A 27701-nucleotide genomic window follows, 5' to 3' on the forward strand; every position below is an offset into this window, starting at 1 on the left:
GATTAAAGGTGTTATCACAGTATTATAACACATGGTCCCTCAGTAAGACAGGGGACAGTAACTGATGAAGGTGGGCCTGCTTTATCTCACGTCACGTCTATGTGACCCCAGGGTCTGTCTGCATGGGGCCCATGTTCTAGCCACTTCAGCTGAACCCCTGTAGATGGCGCTGTCCCGCAGTACATATCAGACTGTGTGCCCGTGCAGTCACCAGGGGGAGGTCAGGCACACACCTCCCATGTTTCTCTCTCTGCTGTCTCCCCCCTGTTCAAACCTCGGAGAGGGAAAACACTGTGTCCCAGTCAGCGCTGCTCTCCACACCGCCAGGCTGCCGCGCCGAGCCCCGTCTGCGTCCTGGAGGAAACCACCACGTCAACACACTTTTCATTACATAACCAACGAGGGACTAAACTGCTGCAGAGCTCCGCTGTTGACCAAGAGATGTTCCGCATGCTGGACATGGTGAGGATTCTTTTAATCTAATCTTTTCGTGATCCGCTCCCCTTGTTTGCACATGCAGCGCTGCAGCCCAGCCAGGGCTGGTGCATGGTGTGTGTGTGAGTGTGTGTTGGGCTGCGTGACGGAGGCACGTTTATAACTTTCTGCAGAGTGAATGGAACTTGAGGACAAATAAAGTCGAACTGTGCAGATTAAGAGCCTGTGAGCTACTGACACATCCAGCTGGATCACAGAGTTAATGTGCTCAGGTGAGACTTGTTCCACTGTTATCCCGACATTTGCAAAGGGTTTTCTCTGTGTGTGTGTGTGTGTGTGTGTGTGTGTGTGTGTGTGTGTGTGTGTGTGTGTGTGTGTGTGTGTGTGTGTGTGTGTGTGTGTGAGTGAAGACATGCACGAACAGTGGTTCTGCTTCTGCCATGTATCTCCTGTCACTGTGCAGCTCTGGTGGTCTCCAGCACCTCCACACTGTATGGAAAAGTGTTTTGTCCCTCTGGGCTGTAAATGTTTTGGTTGTTGAAGCTCACACTCCAGGCTCCCCCTTTGATTCGCAGGAGTTCGGGTGGACAAAAGCTGTTTCTGTGTGTGAAAGTGTGTTTGTGTGTGGGTGAGGAAGGGGGAGTGAGACTCCAGCTCCCAGTCTTGGGGACTGCCTGGCTGTTGTCTTGGAGACCAGAGGCCACAGGTGACCTCTGACCTGAGGACTCATGGAGCGTTGCAAAGAACAGTCCTTTTTAGTTTGAGTGTGGTGGGTATGGGTGCGTGCTGATGACGCAAGTGAAGGAGCGGACCTGACAATGGAGAGGCAATAGATGTGTGAGCTGACGTTTGGAGGCTGCGTGGTGTTAAATTCCTGTAATTTAAAGGAATGGTTAATAGGAGAATTGAAAGAAGGTGGTGGCAGTGGGGTGGGATACACTTCTGTCTCTGCTTGTGTGAGCGTGGATGACTGAACACTGAGTGGCAATCACTTTGACAGCCTAAGTATTGTTTAGGGTTGAAGTCACCGTGAAAAAATGCATCTCTCCATCCCATCCAGCCCACGTCTCTATGACACAGAGCGGGTCACTGAGGGTTGGGGCCGACAGGTTTGATTTTGTAAAAACAACTCCAGCATCCTTAATGGCATTCTCTTATTTACCTTAAACATTGCAGATAAGTTCATGGTTTTTGTGCAGAGTTACTAGTGTCTGGAATGTCTGCAACCACACCCTGCAAGATGAAGATGAGTCAAATTTAATTTAGCAATTACTCCATTATAATTAGCTACAGGCATGGCTAGATAGTGTTATCTCAGAAAATGTGTTTGTGTTATTTCGGCGAACTGGCCCTTTAAGGTTCAATTAAAGTAAAGTGGGGTGAAACTTCTTTAATTGATCAGAGTTATAATAATAAATGAAATCATTGTTTATAATCTATAAACGATAGACTTGTGTTGTTATAATATCATGATGATTTTCAAAAAAAGCATCCAATATATTATTGTAGGAACCGTCACCTTATTTAGTGTGAAGTGTGTCTCCGTATTTCTTCATAACTGATTAGTTAATAATTAATTAGCTTCGACGTAAAGTTGCTTTTCTCTGTTTGGTGACATTGTGAATTTGATTGTCAGTCTAAATAAGCACTTACCTCCATCAATATCCTTAAATTCAATATACTCATAGACATCGGTCCTCTAAATATGCCTGATGATCAAGATCCATGCAGTATTTGTTCCACTGGAAATTGGTGAAAATATTATGGGGAAAAAGCCCAATCTCACAATGTTCAAGAAAAGGGGAGAAAATCCTGGATCCGCCCTCAATCCACATCCGCACCAAAATGTCTCTCCTGGCACATGTCCCATCGTTCCATCAAGTTTCGTGGAAATCTGTCTGGTAATTTTCTTTGACCTTTAATTCCCTGTGGTGACCACATGTTGTCATTTGTAACATTTCATAGACTGATAATCAATCATTTTATATTTTAAGTCCTTGCTATTCATATATCTCGTCAAAACTCACTTGTGATGTTTGCTTTTGTCAATATGGCAATGTCCTTAATTTGGTTAAAAGCTTGTGGAGACGTCAAACCTATTTGCGCAGTTTCTTTACTGCTCTTCACTCAGCAGAATCTGCCTGACAGCTGCTGTGATGTCTCCCTTCAACTGTTTGAGATCCCGGAGGGGGGGCTGACACTCCCCTGTGTGTGTGTGTGTGCGTGTGCGTGTGCGTGTGCGTGTGCGTGTGCGTGTGGGTGTGTCTGTGTGTGTGTGTGTTTGCTGCGCCTGCATACATGCGTCCTCTTAAAGCTCAAACAGCTGATGAAACACAGATTCTGCTGACCATCAGATATCTGCTGACCATTTGCTCGGTGTTGCCCGATTAAACAATGAGAGGAAACCAGCTCCTCCTCGTGATGCGAGTTTGAATGAACTTCACTCCTCCATGCTCCCACGTTATGTTTGTTCCCATTTGAACGTTCACAATAGAGGCACCTAAATGTTCTGTCTTGACCGAGTCCAGCAAATCAAACGTCCCATGTCACCACTTTAAACTGCGGCACAGTAACAGGCCTCCTGTCTTGTTTCGTGGCATGTAAGTGACGGCAGGTCACTCATGCATACTACAGTGTAGCAGATGGTGCAGTGAGGAGAGGGCGGCCATAATGGCACTGTACTGGTCGACAGGGTTTCTCCCTCAGGCCACCCAGCTAATCAAACACTAATCGGCCCTTCTTCCCCTCAGTGGGTTCGGTAGGTCTCCCCCTCCTCAGCTCTGTTTCTTTCTCTCGTCCGATTTTCCTCCCCTCTTTTTCTCACTGTTTGCTCCTAATCTCGGGATTATCCTGTTACACTCTTCTTTCTCTCCTGCACTCACTCGTAGACTCTTCATAGACAAAGCCATGCCTGATCACTCTGAAGAGAAAGTGTTGTGCTCATAGACTAAGTGATTTAAATCCTCGGTCGTCAGATCCAGGCCGTGGCTGGCCGTCTTGATCCGCTGTCTGGGCCGTCTGTTGCTGCGATTAAAGTCTGGCCAGGTTAGGAAAATCACTGCGGGGCCTGGCCGAGCGCGGCAGGGTTGTCTGCCTTAAATCTGAATGTAAGAGTGTTCAGCTTTCAAAGCTCAGAGCTATCACAGTAAATGGTCATCGTGTGCGCGGCTGTCAGCGGAATCCAAAAGACAGCGTTCATCTCTGTAAGTATCTGCAGGACACGTGTAATTCTGCAGCAGATGTTCAGTTGTGCAGCCCCACAGACCAACCAGTCCACACTCTCACGTGGTCAACCTCACGCTCAGAGTTTCACAGCAGCTAAGATTAAACAAGCCTCAATAAAACATTGATATATTCTACGCAGATTCAGCTGGGTCAGGTTGCAGAGGTTACAAGCTTCAGCTAAATTATTTTCCAAGTGCAAAGACAGAGAGCACACCTCAGTTAATCATTACCCCCAAGTGACAGGTGTTTCCTTATAGCTGAAGATATGTTGACATAACGAGAATAACAACTTCATAGATTAAAACTAAAATGCAGTATTTTTTTCAACCTCTCATATATAGTTCAGAAACTACTAGCTTTTTGTCAAATCTATCTTCTTCGTCTCATAATTTAATCAAGGAGTTGCTTGTAAAGAATTGTCTCCAAACAACAGTTTTTTTTTTCCAGCAGCAGAAAACAAGCTGTAATCAAACCTCTCTGTGAGTCTCAGGAATGCGTTCAACATTGTAGAATAACAATGTTCACCAGCGTGCAGGTATCTCAGCTCCGATCGCATTTCGTTCCATGGAATATTTGCCGACCAACTGGAATGTCGCCTTGTCAATAATTATATGTCCATCACGATTGAGTTTTAACGCATCAAACATTATCTGCCAGAAAACAGAAGCAACTTTATAAAATGTTAATATAAATAAAAATAGTTACTGATATTTTATAACAGTCTGCGTGAGTGATGAGTGTGCATGGGTGGATTTGGCTTAACAAGGAGATAGGTTTGGGCCCACACACTTATTTCTATCAATCAAAATATCTCCCACTGCCAGAGTAACCACCTGCCAGATTATTTAATCATGGTTAAGTCTACCATGCAGCAGTGTTTCCTGGGTTTCCACTGATTTCTTGTTCCTCTGACCTGCCACCTGAGTGCTGAACAATGGTGACATCCTCATGAGACAGGCGGGACCCCCTGACCTTCAGAGGGGAAAGGTCTGAGAGTGTCGTAGGCTGGACGGACCCCATACGGGGGCCTTTGTCTCTAAATGTCACCAGCTCAGGGGCAGACGGAAATAGCTGATCTCGGCCATTAACTCCGGCAGAATCTCATCCTGGGATTATTGTCTTGTTAAACGAACGTAGCTCTTTATTCCTGTGAGTCAGCCGTGGTGTGTTCACTTCAGCTCGGCCTTATCGTTTCCTCGGGTTTGTTTATCCGCATAATTTATCGTCTTATCTCCCCGAGAGGAGCTCCCACAATCACCTGCCCCTCTGTGTGTGTTGTGTGCGTGTTGGGATGAATTATGCGTGTGCTTAAGTACTCAGCCCTTGTCTCATTCTTTTAGTCTGGAGAGTTGTAGCGTTGTGGAACAAAAGGCCACGAGGTGAAGCCCTCCTCTGCGAGTGGGCACTGTTGCTTATTTATATCTGCCAGCGCGAGTTGTGGCCGTCGAGGCAGCTGCAGCGTTCTTCTCTCCGACAGTATTTCAGTTTGGTGTCACATCCTGTTCTTTTACATAAAATCAATACAGATATTTTAAAGGTTAGAGTCAGGTCACAGTCGCACAAAAACTGAAAACAGAACTGGTAACAAAACCTGCCCGCACCATTTTTACATTTTGGTTTTGGTTTAAATTAAACAAATTAATAATGCATTATATAAATGAATGAGTTTTGAATGTGCTGGTAGGAAGATTTTAGATTTTCATTGGCCAACTGTTTCCCTCTGTTTCTGTTTGTGCTCGGAAAAAATATCTCAGGATGAAAAAGAGCTGCCAAACACATAGAAGACGCTGACGAGGGTCTTAACGTGAAAGGACGAGTTTCGAGAGCTCAGCAGTAGAACTTATACGTCATATCCTGCCTCTTGCGCACTCTACTCAGGCACCACCCCTCACCTGAATATTACGGAAATGTTCCTGTTTGAACGTGTCTGACGTGGACAATCTCCTGCTGCGTTCTTTATATGTGAAAGGAAAATGTCTGGACCCAATTTCCTGGACATCTCAGTCTAAAAACAGGTTAAAATGGTCCGACCAACTTCTCTACAACAACTAAAGCCAAGCTAGCAGATGCACTGAGCTGAAGTGGGTGTCTGACCCTGCAGGGTACTGTTATTTCTGTAGTTCCAGACAGCCAGCATGCCTCCCATAGCTGCTTCCTGCAATGTTATTGTCCTCAAGAGCTTATAGGCAGAGGAAATGAGTCTAGCCCGGGTTGTCGTCTTGTTTAGTTGACTGGTCAGACAGGTACAGTATCTGTAAGCAGGCTCTGACTCGTCCCTCTCAGTCATTCCTGCCTCTTTATCTCCCATCTGCAGTCACTTTTCCATCCACTCACACACAAATGCACCTACATGAAAACACCTCTACGTTATCAGACATCAGCTGCTCTGTCCGCTCACTGGGAAACTTCCTGAGAATCTGTGGAATCTGACAATGGATGTGCCCCTGGGGCCCGGAGCTAATGACAGGGGTACAGCAGCACCTGCTCAGGTGTTAGACTGGGCCGGCTGGCTTTGATGGGGTTATCCCCGCTTTTGATTTTTCAGCTGATTTTTCTTCAAATTGCGCTCAGCGGGCCAGAAGGCACAGTAACACATCACATTCTTGCTGTGGAATGTCTTTCATAGCTTGCCAATCTCTGCATCTCTGGTTGGCAAGGTGCTTTATTAACTGAGATTCTTGTGTGCCCACCTATTGGTACCAGCTTAAAGACGTCCAGATACCTCCCTCACTCGCCTCAGCTCTTTGGCCTGCATCGCATGGAGAAGACAGAAAAAAGGAGTCGCTTTCCTCTGGTTAAGGGGCAGAGAACAATGTACTCTCTTGTCTCTTCCCTCAGATGCGTTTGAGTTATGTAACTTGATACGATGCAGAGCCTGTCCAGTAACTCAGCCTCAGGAAGGCAGACTTACACTCAGGCTATTGTCCGGACGGTCCACACTGAGACAACCCCCTGCCTGCTCAAATTTTCCACTCCTTCCTCCCCTTGATTTTTTCCATCCCTCATCCTTCTTTTTCTGTGTACCTGCTGCCTGACGTCTGTTCCCTCATTATTGTCTGATTCATCCACGGGCAAACAAGACGCATTGAGCTGTCAGTGTTTGTTTGGTGATGTTGGCTCTCGTGTATCAATGCAGGGTTTGGATTGACCGCCTCAAAGCCGGTTAACACGCTGGGCTTTTGTTTCTGGAACTGGGAGAACAAGTCCGACTGTGCCGGCCCCTGAGAGGTCTCAAAGTGCACAAAAAGATGAATGGGTCAGGAGTTAAAAAGAAGAGGTATAGGGTGAACAGGAAAGTGCCAGGCTCTCTCAGGGGAGTAGAGACTGACAATCGAGGACAACTTCCAGTTTCCAAACAAACAGGTAAATTCCCAGTGAGTGGAACTGGCACGCTGCTAAAAAAAACAGCTTTGTCCTCTATTTAGATCCGTGCAATGTCATCCTGTTGTGGCCTCCAGGTCAGTTGGTGAGATCGGGCCACTCCCTCCCCTCCACACTCCTCCCAGTACTGCCATCACAGAGCGAGAAACAGGAAGTCATGTGGCATGTGATAATGAGAAAGACAGAGAGTGAGAGTGAAACGTGGGATCAGGTTCAGGGCAGTGAAGTCTCAGGTGTGCAGACACACAGGTAAACAAATGATCTCTTATTTTCCTACCTGCCATTATATTCAAATGATTCTGTGATATATCTTTGCACCTCTCATGTCATCGAATAATTTGGGTTTTTATTTGCTTTCACCGTGTGATTCTGTGTGATACTGGGCTTCACATCAAAGTAAGAACCAATGTGTATATATTTTGTAAATTCTTCTGATCGCCTCTGGGAAACTTTGACTTATTTACATGCTGGCAGGCTCAACATGGTCAGGAGTCACACTATGATTTAGCTGTTTCAAAGAACAGCTTAAACTGCACAGAGAAGAAGAGGAAGCAGCCTGATTGTTAATTACTCAGCCCACAAGGTGTTCCTCTTCTTTGCAGTGGAGCTGAATTGGAATTAGTTAACTTTTTAACTAAATCTTTTCTCCTGGACGAATGACGTCACGCTGAGCATCAGCCTCAGCTTCTCTTTTCACTTTCACAGCACAGAACAAATATGCTAATTAGCCATTGAATGTCTCAAAATGGAACCACGCAGTTCTTAAAGATTATCTGCACGGCTGGTGCATCTTGGTTTGGTGAATTCCCTCTTTCCACTTCATTTGTCATTTTCTCTTTTAATGACTCCTGGTCTGATGGTCTGCTTGTGTTCCTGGAATCCCCTCTGAGGACTGATTATTGTTTTCTGTTGTGCACCCCAGCTGAGCAACACGGTTTCATGTTTTGACTTTCTGTGTGCAGCTGGAGGTAAAATGTCCCTAATGCACTAGGTGAAACTCGTCCTGTGTTGATGTTTCACTGTCGCTTCCAGTTGGGGTGTTGTCACTGTAAACTCTGCACAGTAAAGCTGAACTACGTGGTTTCCCACTGTGGTGCCTCCCAGCGCCAACAAACAACAAACATTGACTTTATTTACAGAGAAACTCCACTGGTGGAAAAAAGTGCTGATGGTCTGACTCTGCATCAGCGAGCGTCAGCAGCAACAGTGTTTACTGGCTGACATGCTGACATGCAGCCCAGCTCCTCCTCTGCTGTGTCAGAGCGCATGAGATCCAAGTAAAGATTTTTATCTATTGCATTTTTTTCCGGCCTAGTCATACTGTGGGTAATTTCATATGTGTGTGTGCCTTTGAATACCAATCGCTGTTCCTCTACAGCAGTGGTGACCAGCCTTTTCGAGCCCAAGATCACTTTTTAATTCCAAACTTAAGCCGAGATCTACCATTACATTACATTTCATTTAGGTGACACTTTTATCCAAAGCGACTTACAATAAGTGCATCAAACATGAGGAACAAACCCGGAACAACAAGAATCAAGAAAGTACTATTTCTTCAAAAAAGCAAAACTACAAAGTGCTATAAGTAAGTGCCATTTAAGTGCTACTAAATTGTTAGTTTAAACTTTTATTCAAGGTATAGTCGGAAGAGGTGTGTTTTTAGTTTGCGGCGGAAGATGTATACACTTTCTGCTGTCCTGATGTCATTGGGGAGCTCATTCCACCATTTAGGAGCAAACAGTCGTGATTTTGTTGATATCTTCCAAAAAATCCACTTAGGAGGGTCATACTTATTATTTTTTGCAATTTCTGTTAAAGGCTGAATGTACAAGAAATAAATATACACAAAGAGAGGCAGTTGTGCAAATGTTTCTATTCACTGCACAATATTCAAATTAATATCAATTCATATTTACAATGCAAAATATGTAGCTTCTCAGTTCCACAACATGTTCTGCACTGCAGTACAATGTTTTTAAAAAATATAGGCTTTGATTTGAATATGGCCACAAATATGATTATTGCCTTGTATGAAAGAAGTCCCTTGTACTAAAATAAATACCAGTACTACACAGCATGAAGCCGTGCATCTTCCGCTCCAGCAAATATTTCACAATAAAAAACCCTTTTTAAACAAGGGAATGGATTCCATCAACAGAAACGCTCGAGTGCTTTTATTTTGAAAAGGCATACAAAAAGTGTTGCAACCATTTGTTTGTGACATAAATTCATCAGATAAACATTAAAAATCAGTTGAAAGATCATCTTCTCTGTTTATTCTGCTGTGAACCACACTGTTAATCTCTCTATGACACCAACGTATTTACATCACTTCCTGAACCCGTTTCAAAGTAAAAGCACTCCAGCATTTCACCTTCTGAATCCACTCATTTGTTCCAACGGGGCTTTGTTTGTTATCGACAGACCGAAAGATGTGCATCTTCATACCGTAGAGTCCTGACATTTACTTTAGTACATGAACCAACTTGTTCTTGAAGGAAATGCAGGAGATAAACCTGCAGCTCCACCGCCAGTAGCAGACACACAGCGCGTCTGAAAAACAGACAACGGACACACAGACACGACAGCCAGTAAGTTCAGAGAGTTCGGGGATCGACAGTGAAGACTGCGAGATCGACCGGTAGATCGCGATCGACGGGTTGGCGACCACTGCTCTACAGGAACCCTAACCCCTAACCTTCCACACGTTTTCCTGCAGCAGAACCGGTTCAGGTGTGGGTCGATGTGGGAACTGCTCGCTTTCGATTGCTGTGTTCACAGAACAGTGACTCCTACATGAACCACTCCAGGAAACAAAGAAGCCACAGAGAGAGAAGAGAAAGAGTCTCAGCCCCCTTCCTCGCTGTAATTAATTTAATAAGAAGCTGACTCTCCTGTGCTTTTGTCTTTATCAGCTCAATTTAACACTAAATGGCTCTCCTGCTCTGGTAAAATGATCAGTCTGATATTGTGCTCGTGGGAACTAAGGTGCTTTGGATAATACACATGACCCACAACACATGAGGGCCTGGAGCAGAGCAGGGACTGTTCACTTCACCCGTATCAGTGGGTTTTTATCTGTTTATGTCTAAGGCACATTAATAATTAGCCGGTGAGACATTTAAGGAATGTGAGTTTGTTTCCTCACATCGCTCTCTCCCTTTACATTCCTCTCTGTGAAGGTCTGCTCTGCAGTGAACATGGCCCTGCTGATAGCGCCGGTTGGCAAACACTGCGCAGGCTTCGCTAACAAGGTGAATGAAATCCAAATACAGAACTTGAACTCGATTAGGGCTTAGGTCAAATAAACGGCGTGTCATTCTGTTGTTTGCTCGCCCGCAGATTCCTCTGACGTTACTCAAAGGAAATGTTTTTGGTATGATTCCGTTTTCTCAGACTTCCTGGGTGATGAGAACTGTGTGAGTGTGTTTATCCTGTGGGACATCTGACTTTGCAAGTGGAATCGGGTAAATAAACGATCTGGGGGAAAAACTGGAGGAAAAAGGAAAACATCATTATAATATTATGAGAACGTGTTTACTTATAATACTCTTATCCTGAGAAGCACTTCACATATATTAACATCTAAGGTCAGGATAAGGGAATGGCAAGTGGATTTCACTTAAACAACACTGAGGTCATTTACTTATCCTTATGCTGCCCACACTAATCTCTTTATCACACACACACACACACACACACACACACACACACACACACACACACACACACACACACACACACACACACACACACACACACACACACAAAGTTAGGGATTAATCAATTAATCAATCCTATTTCACACCACAAATTGAAGAATCTTTGATACTTAAACTAAACAGACTCTTTGTACAGTGTGAACAGAGCAGGAGCAGCAGGACTGTTGTTTGGCTGTTGAATGATTTTCTCTATACTTAACACTAATAATACATTTTGAGATAAGACACACTGTCATCTTCTCACACTGAAGCAGCTTCATGTAACAACCATCAAGTCCAGATCAATGAGGTTCCAGGAATCACCAGTTCAACCAGTCACCCCAGATGACCCCAGCATGGCTACAGTATAGCCAGAGCCAGTTATTGAATTGTGTGCAGAAATACAATACTGTAAAGTCAGCAGTAAAAGGCCGAGGCACACTGCCATCAATAGGCCAACAGGCACAGAGTGAGGAAGCCCACCTCCACTGGTCCACCCCAGAGGGAAAACTAGACAGCTGATTTAGTGGAGTGAGTCCAGGACAAAGCCAGTCATCATGGTCAGGACTGTGAGACTAATAAAGCTGTGCTCATAAATGTTAAACCTGCTGTTACTGCAGATCCTCTGAGGTCGCCATTCGCTATTTAACTTGTGCAAAGAAACGTTTCCTTCAAGATTCAAGGTCTTTCTCTTCTGGGTCAGTAATTATGAATTACTAAAGAATGACGAAGGCTGCTGTGGAAATTATGAATGAGAATGTGTAGCATTCAAATTGTAGTGTATTTTATTACTGTGCGGGGGGGTTGATTATAGTGCCACCACCAGACCAATTGTAATCACATTTTGTGGGGAGCATTCGCACATCATTTCTAGTCCAACTTTCATGTCTCAAGCGAGCAACTGATCATTATGTCACTTCAAATTTTGGCTGTTAGAACGCTAACTAAGCTGTAAACGACATGTGTGGCAGCATTTTGTAAGAGAGGATTTGTCTTCAAGAAGCTCAGGATGAACTTACATAGATATTGGCTACTTCTGTTAGAGTTCACCCTGGACTGGTCACCAGTCCATCACACAGCCAACATACAGAGAGAAACAAGTGGTAATCACGGTAATGGACTGTATAGGCCAGTGCTTTTCCAGTCTTACTTACCACTCACAGTGCTTTAGTGTCTTGCCCAAGGACACTTCAAAATGCAGACGAGCGAGTGGATGACCCTCTCAACCTCCTGAACTACAGTCGCCTCTACCCTGTGATCGTTTTTTTTCTGAAATATGGACTGTTTAGTCTATAGTCGCTATCTTCTGAAAACTATGCATCTCGTGCTATTATTTATCATCTCCACAGTGTACATTTTTATGTTCTACAAAAACAGTCATGCTTTCAGCTTTGAGAGGACACATTCCTGTAACTAATCCATTGGGAGTTTAATTGTTAAATATAGTGAATAGATGGTAACAACCCATACAGAGAACAGCTACTCTTTCTCTTCGTCTGACTTGTCAGAATAAAACGTCTGCGTCTGCTCTCGACTGTCTGAGTGTTCAATAGCGCTCTGTATCTGCGGCAATGGCCAAATAAGCCCTTTGACCTCTGTAAAGACCGAAGTGTTTGTAATCAATGGAGACAGTGTGAGACCGAACACTGCGCCTTCAGATTTTGCACCACCATATACAACCGGCAGTGATTTATGAGCCATGAGACCGCTCGTCATCTTGACTGTCACGAAAAGAAAGTCGACCTTTTATTCTGTCTGCTCTTACATTGAAAAGTCTGACCAAATCTTTCCACGTTACCGTGCGTCGCTTGTACGTATGATACATGACACAAACTCCATTCAGATGCAGAGAAGAAGGAACATTTCATGACCATTTCTTTCAATAATCTTGGCTCCTCTGAAAGGCCTCGGGGTGGAGAGGAATGAGCACTGTCTGCCTGATCGTCTCCCATCCATAATGAATAACCTGCTAACAATTAGAGGGCTTCTACCGAGCACTCCTCTGCTGTCGTGCCCCACAGCCAGAGACACTCTCCCACTCAATCATTACATGCTCGTGTGTAATATTCAATCAGAGAGTGGAGCGCTTTGCTTCGCGTGCAGGACGGCTGCTTCCCAAAGCTCATCCTGTTACCTCTGCTGTTGATGACAGATGAGATCGTCGACACGCATTCATATCAGACCAATCGCTCTTTGTTTTACAAGAATTTAATTGGTCAATTTCTGCTCTCTGCGGTAGTAACACTTCCCCATTCGTTACTATTTTTTTAACTTTGCACTTTAACTTTAAACTCTACCTGTGGCTTTGTCTGTCTCTGCTGTAACTTCCAGGGCAAACGACATATGCTGAAGGAAAAACACACAGCTAGCCAGCTAGCCAATCAACTTTTGTTCCTTCAAACTGTTTGTATTGATCTCGAAATGGATCAGGATTATTCATTGCCATTTGCTGCATTATGTGAATAAAACTTTTATACATTACCTCTTCCGTGAACAGGATTTGCACCTGAGTCGTGTGATTTTCATCTGCAGTGCTGATGAAGACAACAACTCCCATGAGCCCATGCAGGTCTTTTGTGATTGTATTGATTGAGACCCCTAGTGGCCAAAGATACATTCAGTAAAAGTCTTAAAACGTCTCAAGTGGCTACCTCTTGTGAAGGGTCCTCCGAAGGTCCTATTTCTCTAGTTGTTAAGTTATTGTTCCAACTTGGGTGTGTTCAAGTGCTTTGAATGTGGAAAAAACACTGTCAACAACATGTGTGTATTTAAGTGCTCGTGAAAACGTCTGTATTGGCTAAAAAGTGTGGTGTTAGGTGCTTGATTGACATGCATTTGACAAAGGTTTGCTGTTTCGACTTGAGATGGCGCTCACGTGAATTTTTTTCCAGTTTGGAACACATTTTTCCAATTATTCCAACATTACACAAATGCACAATTCATCTTTTGTGGGGGAAGATGTGTCCACTTCTTATATTTTGGCAACTTATTTGGTTGAGAAGAAGTCCTCGTTGGGGTCTCTGCTTGGTCACAGTTCTCAGAGATCACTGAACAGGTAACAAGTACTGTACCTGTGACACTGCAGGCCTTGTTTGCTGATAGGAAGTGTCCTGTAATGTCAGGCTGTCGGGCTATCAGTGTGGGAGGCAAATATAAGACCACAGGCCTCTGTAGAATAGATTAAATAAGGCTCGTGGCTGATTTGGTAATCGCTCCGTAGTGTTTCACACAACTAACAGCTGTGAAAACCAGCGAGCGTTGCTTTGATAGAGCTTATATAATGTAACAGAGTGTGTGCTGTGTGGGAGTTGGGAGATGTAACCTGCAAAGTTACCCCACAAACGTAAACAAACTTTGATCATGGAGCAGGGGAAGAGAGAACGCAGAGGGAAGAGGGCAGAAGATCTGGCGCTGCGAGCCGAGCGTATATATATATATATATATATATATATATATATATATATGTTTTCGGGGCCGTGTGGAGTGACACACCAGTGTGAGTTAGCGTCCGTGGGAGTGAGAGCGTTCTGCATTTAAAAAAAACTGACGAGCCTGAGCTTGTGTTCTGTGAAGCATCTTTGGAATTTTGCTCCCGTGTCCTCTCCTGTGTCTCAGGCCCGGTGCTGCTGACCTGTGTGTCTCTGAGGGTTTGAGGTGTCCTCTCTTCACGCTCAGGCATTTCGTTGAAAGCTTTGTTTTCCTCACAGGAGACCTGATGATAATGTTTTAGGAGAGAGTGTCCTCGAAACCCTCCACTTGAACCCTCCACACACAACAATCTTTTATTTTATTTGTTTAATGTAGTAAAGTTGTAGTTGTTGCTGGTTTTCTAGAGGAGTAAGTATATCATCCTGAGAGGACTCACATCAAACCTAAAGGATCACTGAAGGCCCTTTAAAGAAGACTCACAGTTTCCAGCAGCCTGTTCATATCTTTACTCTGTCGTATGCACTGCTCTAAAGCACTAATACTTAAGACAAATTAAATTATTTTATATCATGAATTATTATTTCAAGGTTATTGTAAGTAAAGAATTTTAACTTCCCAAAACAACATTGTTCCTACTACATCATAATCTCATTCCCATCTTACAGAGCAAGAATAGAAAGTTCATATTAAAGGGAGGGTTGGTAACTTATTTCTAAAACATATGTATCTTATTTGTTAAAATCCTCTTCACGTCCCGATAGCAATAAATAAATAAAGAAAAAGGTCGGTGTCTGTGGCCCTTGCAGGAGTGTAATAATAGTTTAATTTGGACCGAATAAAATGATTGGACAGATGTACGTTGATGTGTTTTCGGGGCGGAGCTTTGATGAGAGGGCTGATGGGAGGGGCTGGGATGTATCGTTGTATAGTTTTAGTTTAGCCTCCTCCTGCTGCATTTTCCAGGAATACCCTTTAATGACCTTTTCAGTTTGGGAATTACAGTTGTCACCGTTTCCCAATCTCAAGATATATATTACACAATCCTACAAGGTAATCATACTGATGTTCAGCCTGACAGTGTGTGCTGACTAGATATAGTCAATAAATCCGCGAATTTATTCAATTCGTGTACGGCTTTCACTTGTACTGTCACCGGAAACATGGCCACATACCCAGGTGCTGTTTGCGTCAGAGCGATTGAGTTTCATGCGTTCATCTGTGCCTTTGCAGCGCAACACTTTGATACACTGATCAAACATTTTCATGTTTTCATCAAAGTTAGCAGCTTTTCAAAAAAAAGCTCATCATTGCTTTGAAAGAAGCATAAATCAAGAACAGAACAGTTTTCAATTAGACTGTAGCTGTTCAAGGCCGGTAGTGTGTGTGTGTGTGTGTGTGTGTGTGTGTGTGTGTGTGTGTGTGTGTGTGTGTGTGTGTGTGTGTGTGTGTGTGTGTGTGTGTGTGTGTGTGTGTGTGTGTGTGTGTGTGTGTGTGTGTGTGTGTGTGTGTGTGTGTGTGCGTGTGTGATTTAAGGAGGTGTGTTGCATTTCAGGGCCCCTTGGCTAGTCGCGGCTGGGCTGTAAATCTTGCCGTGTCTCCTGGTTTACTCTGGGCCATAAACTAGATGGCAATTATAGAAAACAAGTGGATTCAAGATTTCTTCAGTCCTGCAGGTTTGGGGGCTGCAGCCTAAAAGGATTTTTACCCTCCTATCTTCCCAAAAGGAATTACTTTATACCTCACCCCTGATCCCTTTCCCGTCAAACATCGATTGACCTCTCGTGTCTCGAGACCAAAACTGAGTTAAACAGCGGATATCAAAAATCCTGCGTCAGACCTTGGCTCGTGGCCATTAGGTTTGTCACACTCATGATTTATTCATATGGCATCAGACACGCACACACTCAACATGACTTGCATTGACTCACATCCATCATGTCTCACTTTAACCCTGAAAACTGTAAGACAGTGAAGTCGGAGATATACTTGCTGTTAACTACGTGTGCGCATGATGGCTTCCTCTTGTATCCTGTGTCAGTTTGGAGCGTCGGTTGTGCACGTTCTCAGAAATTAAATCTACGTTTACTCTTTTTCTGTCGTGATCTCAGAATGAAGAAAATAGTAACCTCCTCAACTTTTGCCATGTTCATTGTTTACTTCATGCAAATACGGAAGTTCTATATGGTCTGATTTCTCCGGTGTGCCCTCTAGTGGTATCCTCCGGTAACACACGTAGTACATCGGCAAGTATGTGAACAAGTACATTCATGACGCAGCCGGTTGTCTACGCGAACGCATGTTTAAAAAGCAAGTATATCTCTGGCCTAGGACTTCCTGGTCAGACAGCATCAGAGCTGATACACTCATTCATAGAGTGCCACATTATATTTAATTATATTCATCATTGCTGTTTATCAGGTTCCTTTGCTCAGTCTGACTTCAGCCTGTGTTATATTGGCTTATTAGGAGCCGGATGCTTTAGTGGAAAGTTTTACATTGGGGGGAAATAGTGCCTCATGAATATAAACATGAGCAGCTTGGGCTGCTTTGATCTGGGCCTGGCTGAGAGCCCTGAGTGTGGAGTGGGCTGGAGCTGCCGGTGCACAGCTCTCTCTGCCTATTTTAACCATTTGCATAATTGTTGTAACTGTCGAGGCCAGCGGTGCAACGCACTTGACGAGTGTGGATTGTATCAGAAGCAAGAGGAGATGACACCGCGGGAGCCTGTTCTCTTACACAGGGGATTTGTGTCTGATGCTGAACGAGAGAGAAATTGCTTTAAGGTGGCGTGTGCGCCTCATGAGTGTGTGCAGACAGGCAGGAAGCAGGACGGCCCAGTCATTAGGCGATATGAGGCGCAGGTTTGATCCCTCAGGGGTCCTTCCATGATGACGTCAGTTAATTTCTGACATGTTTATATTGTATGTTTACTAATTCATTACTTTTTACTGAGGTTTCTTATTTTCACCATCCCCTTTGCTGCTGTGACAAATTTCACCGTAGGGGGACTGACAAAGGATTATCTTATCTTATCTTCTCTTATCACAGTACTGACTCTGGAGATTATCAGACCATTTTCTGACTTAATGCTTATTGAAGAAATCATCACCAGTGTACTCAATAAGGAAGCACAATTTGCACGTATGTTCTGGGTTTAATTCCCAACATCTCCATTCTATAGCATGTGACTGACCTTGTCACTTAAAAATGAGTTATTTAAATGTTATGTTGCCATCAAAATAATTTTGACCATTATTAAATATAAACAGGTCTTTACCTTGCTATGGTCTTTCAACTCATTTTGTTCTTTTCCTATTTACAGACCAATATGATTCAATATCTTAAATCATATGTACAATCCTGTTTACACTGTATAGATTCTCTTTACTTTGTGTCAGGTTTTATCTTTTTTTTAACTAATCGAATAATGAGAAAATCATCCCCAGTGTAATCAATAACAATCCACTTTTCCATTAAGTTGTTCCTTGTGGTTTCTGACCGATGGAATAATGGAATACCAACAGGAAACAGTTCGAAAACTCATTTCGTTGGTGCACTTAAGTTCTCCCAAACAGTTCCTAATGCGAGCTGGTCTCAGACACACATAATATTTTACAGCATTAATGATCTGTTGCTTTTAGGTTGAGAAATCTGGACAGGAAGTGTGGGGATGTAGCTCAGTGGTAGAGCGCATGCTTCGCATGTATGAGGTCCTGAGTTCAATCCCCAGCATCTCCATTCTTGATAAGGAGTGGGTGCTTGGTATGGTAGTGGTGACTCACTTTGGTCAAAATGAGTAATTTATATGAAATGTTGCTATCGAGAGCACTGTCATCTTGGTGATCGTTATTAAATATAAACAGGTTCTTGCTATGGTCACTCAACTCATTTTGTTCTTGTCCGGTTTTCCCACAGATCAAAATAATTCTATATCTTAAATCGTATGATCAAATTAATCCTGTTTACACTGTATATATTCTGCACATCTTATCTTATCTGCACATCTTGCATACAGTGTAAACTTTAATAAAAACTGTTTCCACTGTTGCTTTTTTATCTGAAACGTTTTATTCCTTTACTTACATTACATTAAGAAGTACCTTGTTGTTTCTGAGCAATGGAAAAATGGAATACCAGCGTTCTCCCTAATGCGAGGAGATTTCAGATTCACGTAATATTTTACAGCATTATTGACTCTTTATGTTAACTCTTTTTACAACATACCTGTACAGTAAAGTGGTTTTTAATAGCCATATCTCAAATATCAGTTGTATGATGTCTTTGAATGTTTTACTGCTAAAAATAACATATCTTTGGGTTGCCTTTAAGCGTGGTTGTAAGAATTAATGTAAAACCAATAGTAGTCTATAAGGTAGGAAATTACCATGAGATTTGTGGTCGGGTGGTGGTGGCTTTCAAAATTGGTTGTTAACGGGTTAAAATGTAAAGTGCAACGTCTGCTACAGCCCTTTAAACTCTAACTGTTCTGTGGGAGCCACACTCATGAGCACAAAGGGAGAATTTGCCTCCTGCGGGTTCTGTTTATAGTCGGAGAGGTTGCAGAGAGTGTGTGTGTTTTATGGTCGGGAGAATGTTTTATGACTACCGGAGGTGTTTATGCACGGGAAGAGAGAGAGGGTCAGAGGGGTGAAATCAATAGTGATCCTTAATGAGGTTGTCTGAAAAAGAAGGAGGAGAAGGGGATATGTGGGTGATTTGATGACGCCGCTTGTGTGGAGGTTGTGCGGAGACTGTTTGCTGTGTGGAGCTGAAGAGGCTCAAACGGAAGTTGACAAAACAATAGCGCCTGGTAGGTAGGTGTCGGGGTAACTTGGCAACTGGATTAGTTTTGTGAAAGTCGAGAGAAAGTGGTCATCCTTTTATTTTTACTTCGCTCTGTAGGATGTTTCCTGCGACCTGGACAACAAGTTCAACTTGACTCGGATATCTTTTTGTTATCTGCGTTCAGTGAACCTAACATCAAGCTGTAATAGTGGTGATGTTTTTATTCAGTGAGACAAACTATCCTGATCTTAGTTTTAAAACCAGAGAGGACGCATGAAAAGTCTGGAACAGCAAAATGATTCCAGTCATCTCTAAAGATATCTGCCGCTCTTTATTCTTTCTCACTTTACTCTAAACTCTTTTGTCCCTGTCAGGATCCTGTAGACCAATGACTTAAACCTGTTAAACCTGACGTTACCTCGATAACTGCATATCCTGCTTTGTGGTTCAGGCCCCTGTTGGAACTGAAATCTGATGTAATGCAAAGAGCGATCATATCTCCACACGTTTACATTCGGGTGTCTGAAGACATACCTTGAGATCAGTACACTGAATACACATGATTAACATGGGAGACAGGACATTTGCAGACCAAGTCTCCATAACACTTGATTAAATCAATTTGTATATGCCAAAGCTCCTCCATGTGTTTTTTTTGTTTTTTTTTAAGGAAGCCCCGCTATAGTAACCACATGGAATCAGTGTTATGTAACAGGCTTATAATGTGACATATGCTGCCCTACCTCAGAGAGTACAACATGACCCTCACAGAGGCCACGGTTCAACCTGCAGTCTTTTGCTGTTGGGAGGAGCTGCAATGAGATTCTAAGAGGCAACAGAGACTCTGCAGCGAGTGCATCACAAAATAAAGGTTTAGAAATGTGTGTGGGTTTGTCCTCTGTGTGAAGGCGTTTACAGCTCTCCTGTAACATGGGGGTCAGTCTGTGTGACTGTGTTTATTTTGTGGTGAGCTGAGGTGCTGTTGTGGGAGTTATTGTAGCTGTGCTTGGAGACAGCTGGTCTGTGGGGAGAGACACAGCTGATGAAACGTCTGACAGCTCCCACTGTTCCTCCAGAGATCAACATCCATTCAGGAGAGTAGAACAACAAGAGGTGGAGGAAACACAAACGTCTTCTACATCTTCATCAATTTGACGACAGTTCCACCACCACTGACCAGTAGCAGACTTCAATAACTTCACAAAGCGTTGAACTATAGTCAGGTTCATCACTTTTTTGGGTCCCCTGGAGACATTTCTGGTGTCGTTTTCACAATATGCAGCGCATTTGTGTAACTGCATGTGTTGTGAGTTTTTGCAGCACATGTATCGTCAAACAGATAAAGTTGTTTTCTTAATTTGCACATGTTTTTTCTATCAGCATGTGTTTTCTTCATTTGCAGTGCGTTGAGCTCTTTTGGCCACCGTACCATAGGGATCCCTCACTTGGGACTCCCTGGAGTTTCTGCATTTTTTCCCCTGTTCAAAGATTTTTGAGACGTTTTTCCTCACTCTAGTCAATCAATCACTGAGGACAGTGGATGTCGTACCATGTACAGATTGTTAAGCCCTAAGAGGCAAACTGTGATTTGTGAATAATCATCATCTATACCACTTATCCTCTTGAGGGCCGCAGGGGAGCTGGAACCAATAGATTTGTGAATGTGGGCAACACAAATACTATTTGATGTGTTTTAACAGAAAATCATCAGCAGTGTAATCATTAACGATAGACAAATGTGAATTCTATCAGAACCAGAGAACATCCAGATTGAAAACGTGGGGCTGTAGCTCAGTGGTAGAGCGCGTGCTTCGCATGTATGAGGTCCTGGGTTCAATCCCCAGCATCTCCATTCTTGGTAGACAGGATACTGTGTCATCAGCATTATTTTCACTTATTTATAATAATAATTTGTACATTTCCCCTTTCCTACAGATCACCTCACCCCCCCAAAGAGCCCTGTAACCAATGGCAGCTTCAGTCCAGACTCTTCCTCTGACCCGTGGCTCCGACAAAAACTTCCGTAACCCTTTCCCAGCCCCGCCCCTCTCCTCCCGTTTCGGCATGGGAAGCGTAGGCAGTCTGGTGGAGAGGCCCGATGTGTCTCCCACTAAAGGCAGCCGCGCCGTCCCCCAGGTGAGACCCAAGCAGACCAACGGCCTCCTGAAGAAGGGCTTCACCCAGAGAGAGCTGCTCAACTACCTGAACATCACCAGGTGGGTGCTGTGTCTCACTACGTTTCACATGCTACAATTGTGAAGGCGAATAATAATTATTTAAAGTACGACAAAATGTGACCTCAGTTGACCTCAGCTGACCCTCTATGCTCCCAAACAGAAAAGAACCTAAAACCCACCCAGGCAGTGATGGAAAGAAGGACATTATCTCAGGCCTCAGCTCTGCCAGCGGCCGTGAAGATGACATGTACGCCAAGGTCTTCCATAAAGACGGCACCGAAGTAGATCTGACAAAGAACTCACTGCCAAGTGGGGGCAAGTATGAAAAGGTGAATATTATTACCTCCATCAAGGAGGTTATGTCTTCGTTCATGCGTTTGTTTGTTTGATAGTTAGAAGGATTGCACAAAAACTACAGAACTCATTTTTGTGCACATTTTTGTGGGAGGGTGGGACATGACTGAAGGAAGAACTTAGTCGATTTTGGTGCAAATTTTGATCAAGGAGCAGATACAGGATTTTTGTTTTCACTTTTTTCAACATTTTCGTTGAATACTAAGGGAATAATTAATTGATCTCGAGGGGAAAAATGTTTGTGCAATTTGGTACAGATCCAAATACAAATCTGGATCAAGTGAGTTTAAATGTGGTTTCATCAGGGGACTGTTGGGCTTGGGCGGAGGTATGCGCTCTGCTGAGTGACATTCTACTTATATATATATATATAACATACATACATTTTATACGAGTTTCATTCACTGGTTCAGGCTCAGATGCAGATGAATGACTTCCTATTGTTTTTTATACAAATGACATGTAGCCTGTGGCTGGTTGAGGCTCTGTTAAATTGATCTACATCACATTTACACATCTCTGACAGGATGAAACACCCCCATAGTCTCTTACCTGCATAAATCAACCTGAAACCATTCGGAGCTCAACAGCACAGATTGAGAATCTGCCACGGGCTGAGTTATGAATTTATAGCTGCAATCAAATCACTGTTGTCGTTTTTTTGCTTGGATGCTAAGAAGATAGGAGGTGGAGGGTATTGATTTAATGGAAACATTGTGAGTGAGTGGGGTCTTTCTCCGCCCCTTCTCCACCACCTTTCTTTTTCCTACTTTCTTGTCATTTCTTGCTTCTGTTTCTTTACAGGCTCGTTTTAGATCATCGGCCTTCAAGCCCGTCACCCCGAAAAACTTCAGCTCCATGCAAAACCTCTATCCTTCTTCCAAGTCGGAGGATGTGGACCATGTGTCCAACGGGCTGCACAGAGCTTACGCCGATGTCCCTAAAGCTGTCTCCACCTCCTCCTCGTCTTCCTCACCCTCACGTCCTGGACCGACATCCAGTGGTAACAAGGTATCTTCATCCAGTTCCCAGTTATAACGACAACTGATACATTTAACTAACTCTCAATACAAAGTGAGTAAGTGTCAGGAAGTGTCTTTTGTTTTATATCCAGAGATCTTTGGATTTGAAATTAAGTTATTATTTGCCTGAAGATGACGTCATTGTATTTGGATTGTAATTTGATGTATTACTCCAGCTCATTTTGTTTTCCATATCTTTGATACGACTGCAGTAATTACCAGTTATAACCACATTTACCACAGCTACTTTAGACTTCAGTGAAACTAATGCAAAGTTGAGCTATGGGCCAGCGACTTTCTACATCTACATTCCATGTTTCTGTTTTTTATTCAGCCATTATTTGTATCTTAGATATATTTTTTCTCAACTTCATTCATGTTAAAGTGAGGAATAACAGCGTAAATATGTGTGCAGGCCGTCTCCTCTGTGCGTGGGCTGAGCCAGGAGGATGATAACCTGTCAGACTCCGGTCATAACTCCATGAGCAGCCTGCCGCCGTACCGACCTCCCTTCCGCCCACACCTGGCTCACATCAGGTCTGCTGCAGCCTTCTCGTCTGAGCTTTACTTTATATTCAAATGGGGCGTTGCTATAATACATAATTTGAGACATAATGACTGTGTGAGAAGTGATAATAGAAGGAATTTTTGATGGCTTTCATGTTTGTTTTTTTTACTCTAGTGCGTCTATGGGACACATCAACACCATCGGCTCCCTGGACCGCACCTCTATGAAGGCGAAGGCCATAGGGTCAGAGGGCGTGGCTATTGGGGAGGTGGCGTGTCGGAGCATGGCAACCCTGAGCCGTCTCGCTCCATACGGAGGGGAGGCTCCACCCCCTTATGAATGGACACTGTCCCTGTCTGTGGAGGAGGTGGTGAGTACTGGTCAAAATGGACGAGCAGGTTGGTGCGATTTACAGCTCGCTCAGTCAGTTGTTCTGCTGTCCTGTCCAGGTGCGGGATCTGGAGGAGCGTCTGGTGGAGAAAGAACATGAGCTGAAGCAGATGAAAAGAAACCTGGACGAGAGTGAGGGCGCCATCGTTCAGGTGAATCTCATTGTGTTCGTCTGTTCTTTGCCATTAATCTTTATATGTCTGCCTCTCCTCCAAATTCTAACCCCCATCTGCTCGCCTCATGCAGGTGTTCGAAGGGAAGCAGCGTCTGTGGGAGAAGGAGGTGGAGGAGCTGAAGCGCCTGTACGCCGCCAAGCTGCGTCAGGTTTCCCAGCATGCCCAGCGTTCCCAGCGCAGCCTCCAGTTGCAGTTGTTTAAGGCCCAGCAGGAGAAGAACCGACTGCAAGAGGAGCTCGACGGCCTGACAAAGGAAAGGAGCCAGGAAGCTGGAGCCATAGTAAAGACAACCAGCCCAACCCTGGAGGAGACACAGTGGGAGGTGGGGCCTTACTGACAAAATATCAGAATTCCTTCCTTGTTTGTTTGTCCTGTTAAAATATTTACAACTAGGTCTGTAACATCTGTAAAAATCTGTTTCATCTGCCTCTATCCCTTCTTTTCCCATTGCTCCGTCTCTCAGGTTTGCCAAAAGTCAGGGGAGATCTCCTTGCTGAAGCAGCAGCTGAGGGGCTCGCAGGCAGAGGTGACCCAGAAGCTGAGCGAGATCTTCCAGCTGAAGACGCAGCTCAGGGAGACGCGCATGGAGCTGCGCAGCAGGGAGGGCCAGTTCGACGCACTGAAGCTCGCCCTGCAGGGGACACAGCGTCGCAGGTGTTCCTCTCAGAATGCACGTGAAGACGGAAAAGGAGCTGAGGAGACTACTTCTGCTACAGGTAGTTTTTATGTGGCGGCCAGTAAATGTTGCACTGATGGTGTCAGGATCGTGTGATTTGATTATTTAAAGGTAAACAGATCACTTAGTTCCTGCTAAGTTGTCACAAGCCTGGATGAGTGTTCAAATTGCAATCCATTTCCATCATGTGTTAGAGCCGTCAGCAAGGCACCCACTCGTTCACAGTGTATACTCCGGATAATCTCCAATGTCTCCATAGACATTTGCGTTCTCACAGACAGCCCCTCTGGAAAACTTCAGGAGATTATCAGTGCATGTCTGAAAGAAGCTATAAAGACTTATGTAAAGCTAAATACATCTTACTGATCAACACCAAATCATATTAAAATATAGTTACAAAGCCATAATAAGTATTAAAAAAACATACTAAAACCTGCTTAAGCCAAGGGGGCGTACATGGAAAGTGTAAAGAAGATGATATTTATATGCTACAGATGTGTCTAATGACAAACTAGTCTTATCAACGCAGCAGGAGCTTGTCTTGTTCTTTTGAGTTGGAGTGCTCACACACTTGCATCCAAAATCAGGTTATTTGAGTAACCAGGTCAGGAGCAGGGTTCACAGTGTGTATATATGTGCATGTGTTTTAAAAGCAGCCAAAGTCTTTCATTATACTTCCCCTATGGCACTGCCGGACTGTAGTTGAAGCCATGTGAACCTCTGTGTTGCAGGAGGGTGTGGGGGGCCCACGGAGGAGCGTCTGCGGGCGGAGCTCCTGCTGGAGCGACGCCAGAGCGAGGCCCAGGTCATGGCTTTCGAGGAGGAGAGGCACACATGGCAGACGGAAAAGGACAAGGTCATCCGTTACCAGAAGGAGCTGCAGGCCGGCTACCTGGAGATGTACCACCGCAATGAGGCGCTGGAGAGGGAACTGCACCAGCTGAGGGCAGGCAGAGAGCAAGGAGCAGGAGAAGGAGGAGGCGGAGGGAGCAGAAACGGAACATTGGAAAGAGAAGTGCCAGAGCAGAGGAGTGAGAGCGTGGGGGAAGAACAAGAGCAAAGACCTTCCTCTGCTTTGCCGTGGATAGAGAGGATCGAATCATCTGAAATTTGATTGGGACACATTTGCGATGCAAACTATTTTCTCCCTGAAGTATGGAAGCTACGGAAGAACAGGTCTACCAGGAAAAGAAAGAAAAAACATCCAAAAATCTAAATGAAATCTGTAAAAGACCAAATTTTACTGGAATAATTAGTAAAAGAAAATTGTAGAAATTATGATATTGAAGATCAAAAATATTACTTCCTGAGAGGAGATTATGTGATGCAAATTAATTTTTTTACAGACTATGTATTATTATTAGTATCAATAATACCAAAGTTTTACCTAAAATACCTCAAAATCGTGAGTTACGAAATAATCAGATAAGATGTGAAAATAATAGGCGATAATAAATCTGGGTTAATGTCGTGAGTCAAACAATTTGACTCAAATTAAATGTAAGTAAAATTAGGTACAATCTCATTATTATGACCAGAAAGTCAACATTCTGACAAATTTCCCCTCCTTTTATCTGAAATCATCTTTGGATGCATTGAATTAAGTTTTTGTTTTTAACTTTTCATTGATTTGTTTTTCTTTTCGTGGTGGAATTAGGCTTCTACAGGTCCTGCCTGCTTCTGCCCATGCACCCTAGTTTATTGTTTAACGCTGTTTCCTATAAGCTCGTACAGAAACACAGTAATGGCTGAACAGGAGTACAGTCTGTGCCTCGTCTGTAGAGTTCAGATTGTGATAGTGTCAGTTTTGTATAAAATGCAGCTGAGCTCCAGCAAAGCACCTCGACTGTCCTGCTTCAGACTTCTGTCCAAATATAAATCTGTAAATGTACTGTGACTGATTTGTGTTTATTTGGTTGCTACTGTTTGGTTTGGACAGTAAACTAAGGATTCAAAGGGAAGCGCAGGAACACCTCTGCACCTGTGTGTGCAGACGGTCAGCTCTGTGGATTCACCTGGGCTCTGGGAGGAAAGCTGCGTCTCTGGGTTAAGTATGGAGGATTAAAGCTGTCTGGTGCCAAGGTACTAATGCTGACTCTGTTTACCCCGCTGAAGAAACTGGAAATGTCGGACTTCTGATACCAATATATTTTGTACATAACTGTCGTTTGATTTGCCTTCTCTCATTGTACAGCACTCTGTTGTCTTAAACGGACCTTTTCCCATATCTTCTGATTGCAATGGAAACAATCAGCAGATTCAGATGATGAATACGACTGCTCTGCTTATTGGTGCGACCTGTTGCACATCACCGAACCAACAACATCAAATGCATGACGTGGGTGGAGTTGTTCCTATCGTATTGTTTATCATTAATATAAGAACGTTCCGAAACCAGCTCTCAATCCACCTTTCAACAAACTGTGACTCTCGTGTGTTTACTGGAATTAAAACTGTATTCTTTCTAACTGGATTCATAATAAACTGCTTTGAAGTGGTGTAACAGGAGTTGAGTTGGTGGCATATCTGGTGTAAATCAATGGTTTATGTTTGACTCATCTGTCTCCTGAATTTAACAGCTAGAAATGTCAAAATGTTAGAGGCGTAACTGATGGCGTTCACCCTCCGAGACGCCCAGCTGATCTGAAGGGGCTTAAAATCTCCAGAGCCTGCCAATAAAACCCAAGGTCGGGAGCTTTATGGTGGAATGAACAACAGAGCGGCAGAGGCTTTTGGGACTAATGTGGCTTTTAGAGGTTTAGCCCTGGATCCTTATCTCTGCCTCTCTCTGTAAGGCCCTCCCTGCTCCACCCCTGCCAGCCCTTACATACCATCCACTGCAGCACAGACGGCAGAGGGGTGGAAGGTCGGCTGAGATAGGAACACAGGCGGATCGCTGTTTGCTCAGGAAAATCAGCACTTCAATGGAAACCATCAGATGTCTAAACCAGAACACAGCTTCAGGGATAACTTGGCAGCAGTGGGGATTTAGATTTATTCTTTTTTAAAGGTGTTACATGTGTTGTATTTATGAGTCTGCACAAGTGAGCATTTATATAAACGTGTGGAAAGTGAGAAACAGCACAAGCAAGTGTTGTTTTTTTAGGGTCTGGTTATCTGAATAGTTATGGGCTGCGTCTGACTCACAAGGCCCTTCTACCTTGGCATTTAAAACATTATATAAACTGGGGCTTAATATAACTGCACAGCTCAGGAGAGGTTGAGTGACTTACTGAAGTGGGATGAGGAGAGATTCTTAGCAGACGCGTTATCACTCCGGAGGACGGCAGCGCTGAACGGCGTCAGCAGGACTGCTGTTTATCTGATGAAGTGACAGTTGTTTAATACTAGTGAATTATTTATGAATACAAATGTGAAAACTTCAAATTGAAACCTCTTACTTGAGATTTAATAAACTGAGGCTATATAGTACAAGTATCAA

The 27701-nt window shown here is 43.7% G+C and overlaps 1 protein-coding gene and 2 non-coding genes across 4 annotated transcripts; all 3 read left to right on the forward strand.

The window, feature by feature from the left end:
* The first annotated feature begins 204 nt into the window (after positions 1-204).
* On the forward strand, positions 205-26772 carry n4bp3 (NEDD4 binding protein 3). 2 transcript variants are annotated; one of them, XM_034598477.1, is made up of 11 exons: positions 205-462; positions 7119-7290; positions 20892-21172; positions 21294-21462; positions 22292-22498; positions 22925-23046; positions 23192-23387; positions 23467-23559; positions 23654-23905; positions 24047-24299; positions 24991-26772. In XM_034598477.1, the coding sequence occupies exons 3-11, from the start codon at positions 20925-20927 to the stop codon at positions 25371-25373; spliced, it is 1923 nt and encodes a 640-aa protein (XP_034454368.1). In that variant the 5' UTR covers positions 205-462; positions 7119-7290; positions 20892-20924; the 3' UTR covers positions 25374-26772. The 2 variants fall into 2 exon arrangements, with proteins under 2 accessions (XP_034454368.1, XP_034454367.1); XM_034598476.1 differs by lacking the exon at positions 7119-7290.
* On the forward strand, positions 17838-17909 carry trnaa-cgc. The gene has a single exon. It is a non-coding gene; the product is annotated as a tRNA-Ala (tRNA).
* On the forward strand, positions 20737-20808 carry trnaa-cgc. The gene has a single exon. It is a non-coding gene; the product is annotated as a tRNA-Ala (tRNA).
* Positions 26773-27701: the final 929 nt, after the last annotated feature.

This window comes from Hippoglossus hippoglossus, chromosome 10 (genome assembly GCF_009819705.1).
Source record: "Hippoglossus hippoglossus isolate fHipHip1 chromosome 10, fHipHip1.pri, whole genome shotgun sequence".
Classification (NCBI taxonomy): Eukaryota; Metazoa; Chordata; class Actinopteri; order Pleuronectiformes; family Pleuronectidae; genus Hippoglossus; species Hippoglossus hippoglossus.

Coding starts and splice junctions, on each gene's coding strand:
- n4bp3 (XM_034598477.1), top strand. CDS start 20,925: ATGGCAGCTTCAGTCCAGACTCTTCCTCTGACCCGTGGCTCCGACAAA. Junction 22,499..22,924: donor CGACATCCAGTGGTAACAAG/GTATCTTCATCC, acceptor ATATGTGTGCAG/GCCGTCTCCTCTGTGCGTGG. Junction 23,560..23,653: donor GTGAGGGCGCCATCGTTCAG/GTGAATCTCATT, acceptor CGCCTCATGCAG/GTGTTCGAAGGGAAGCAGCG.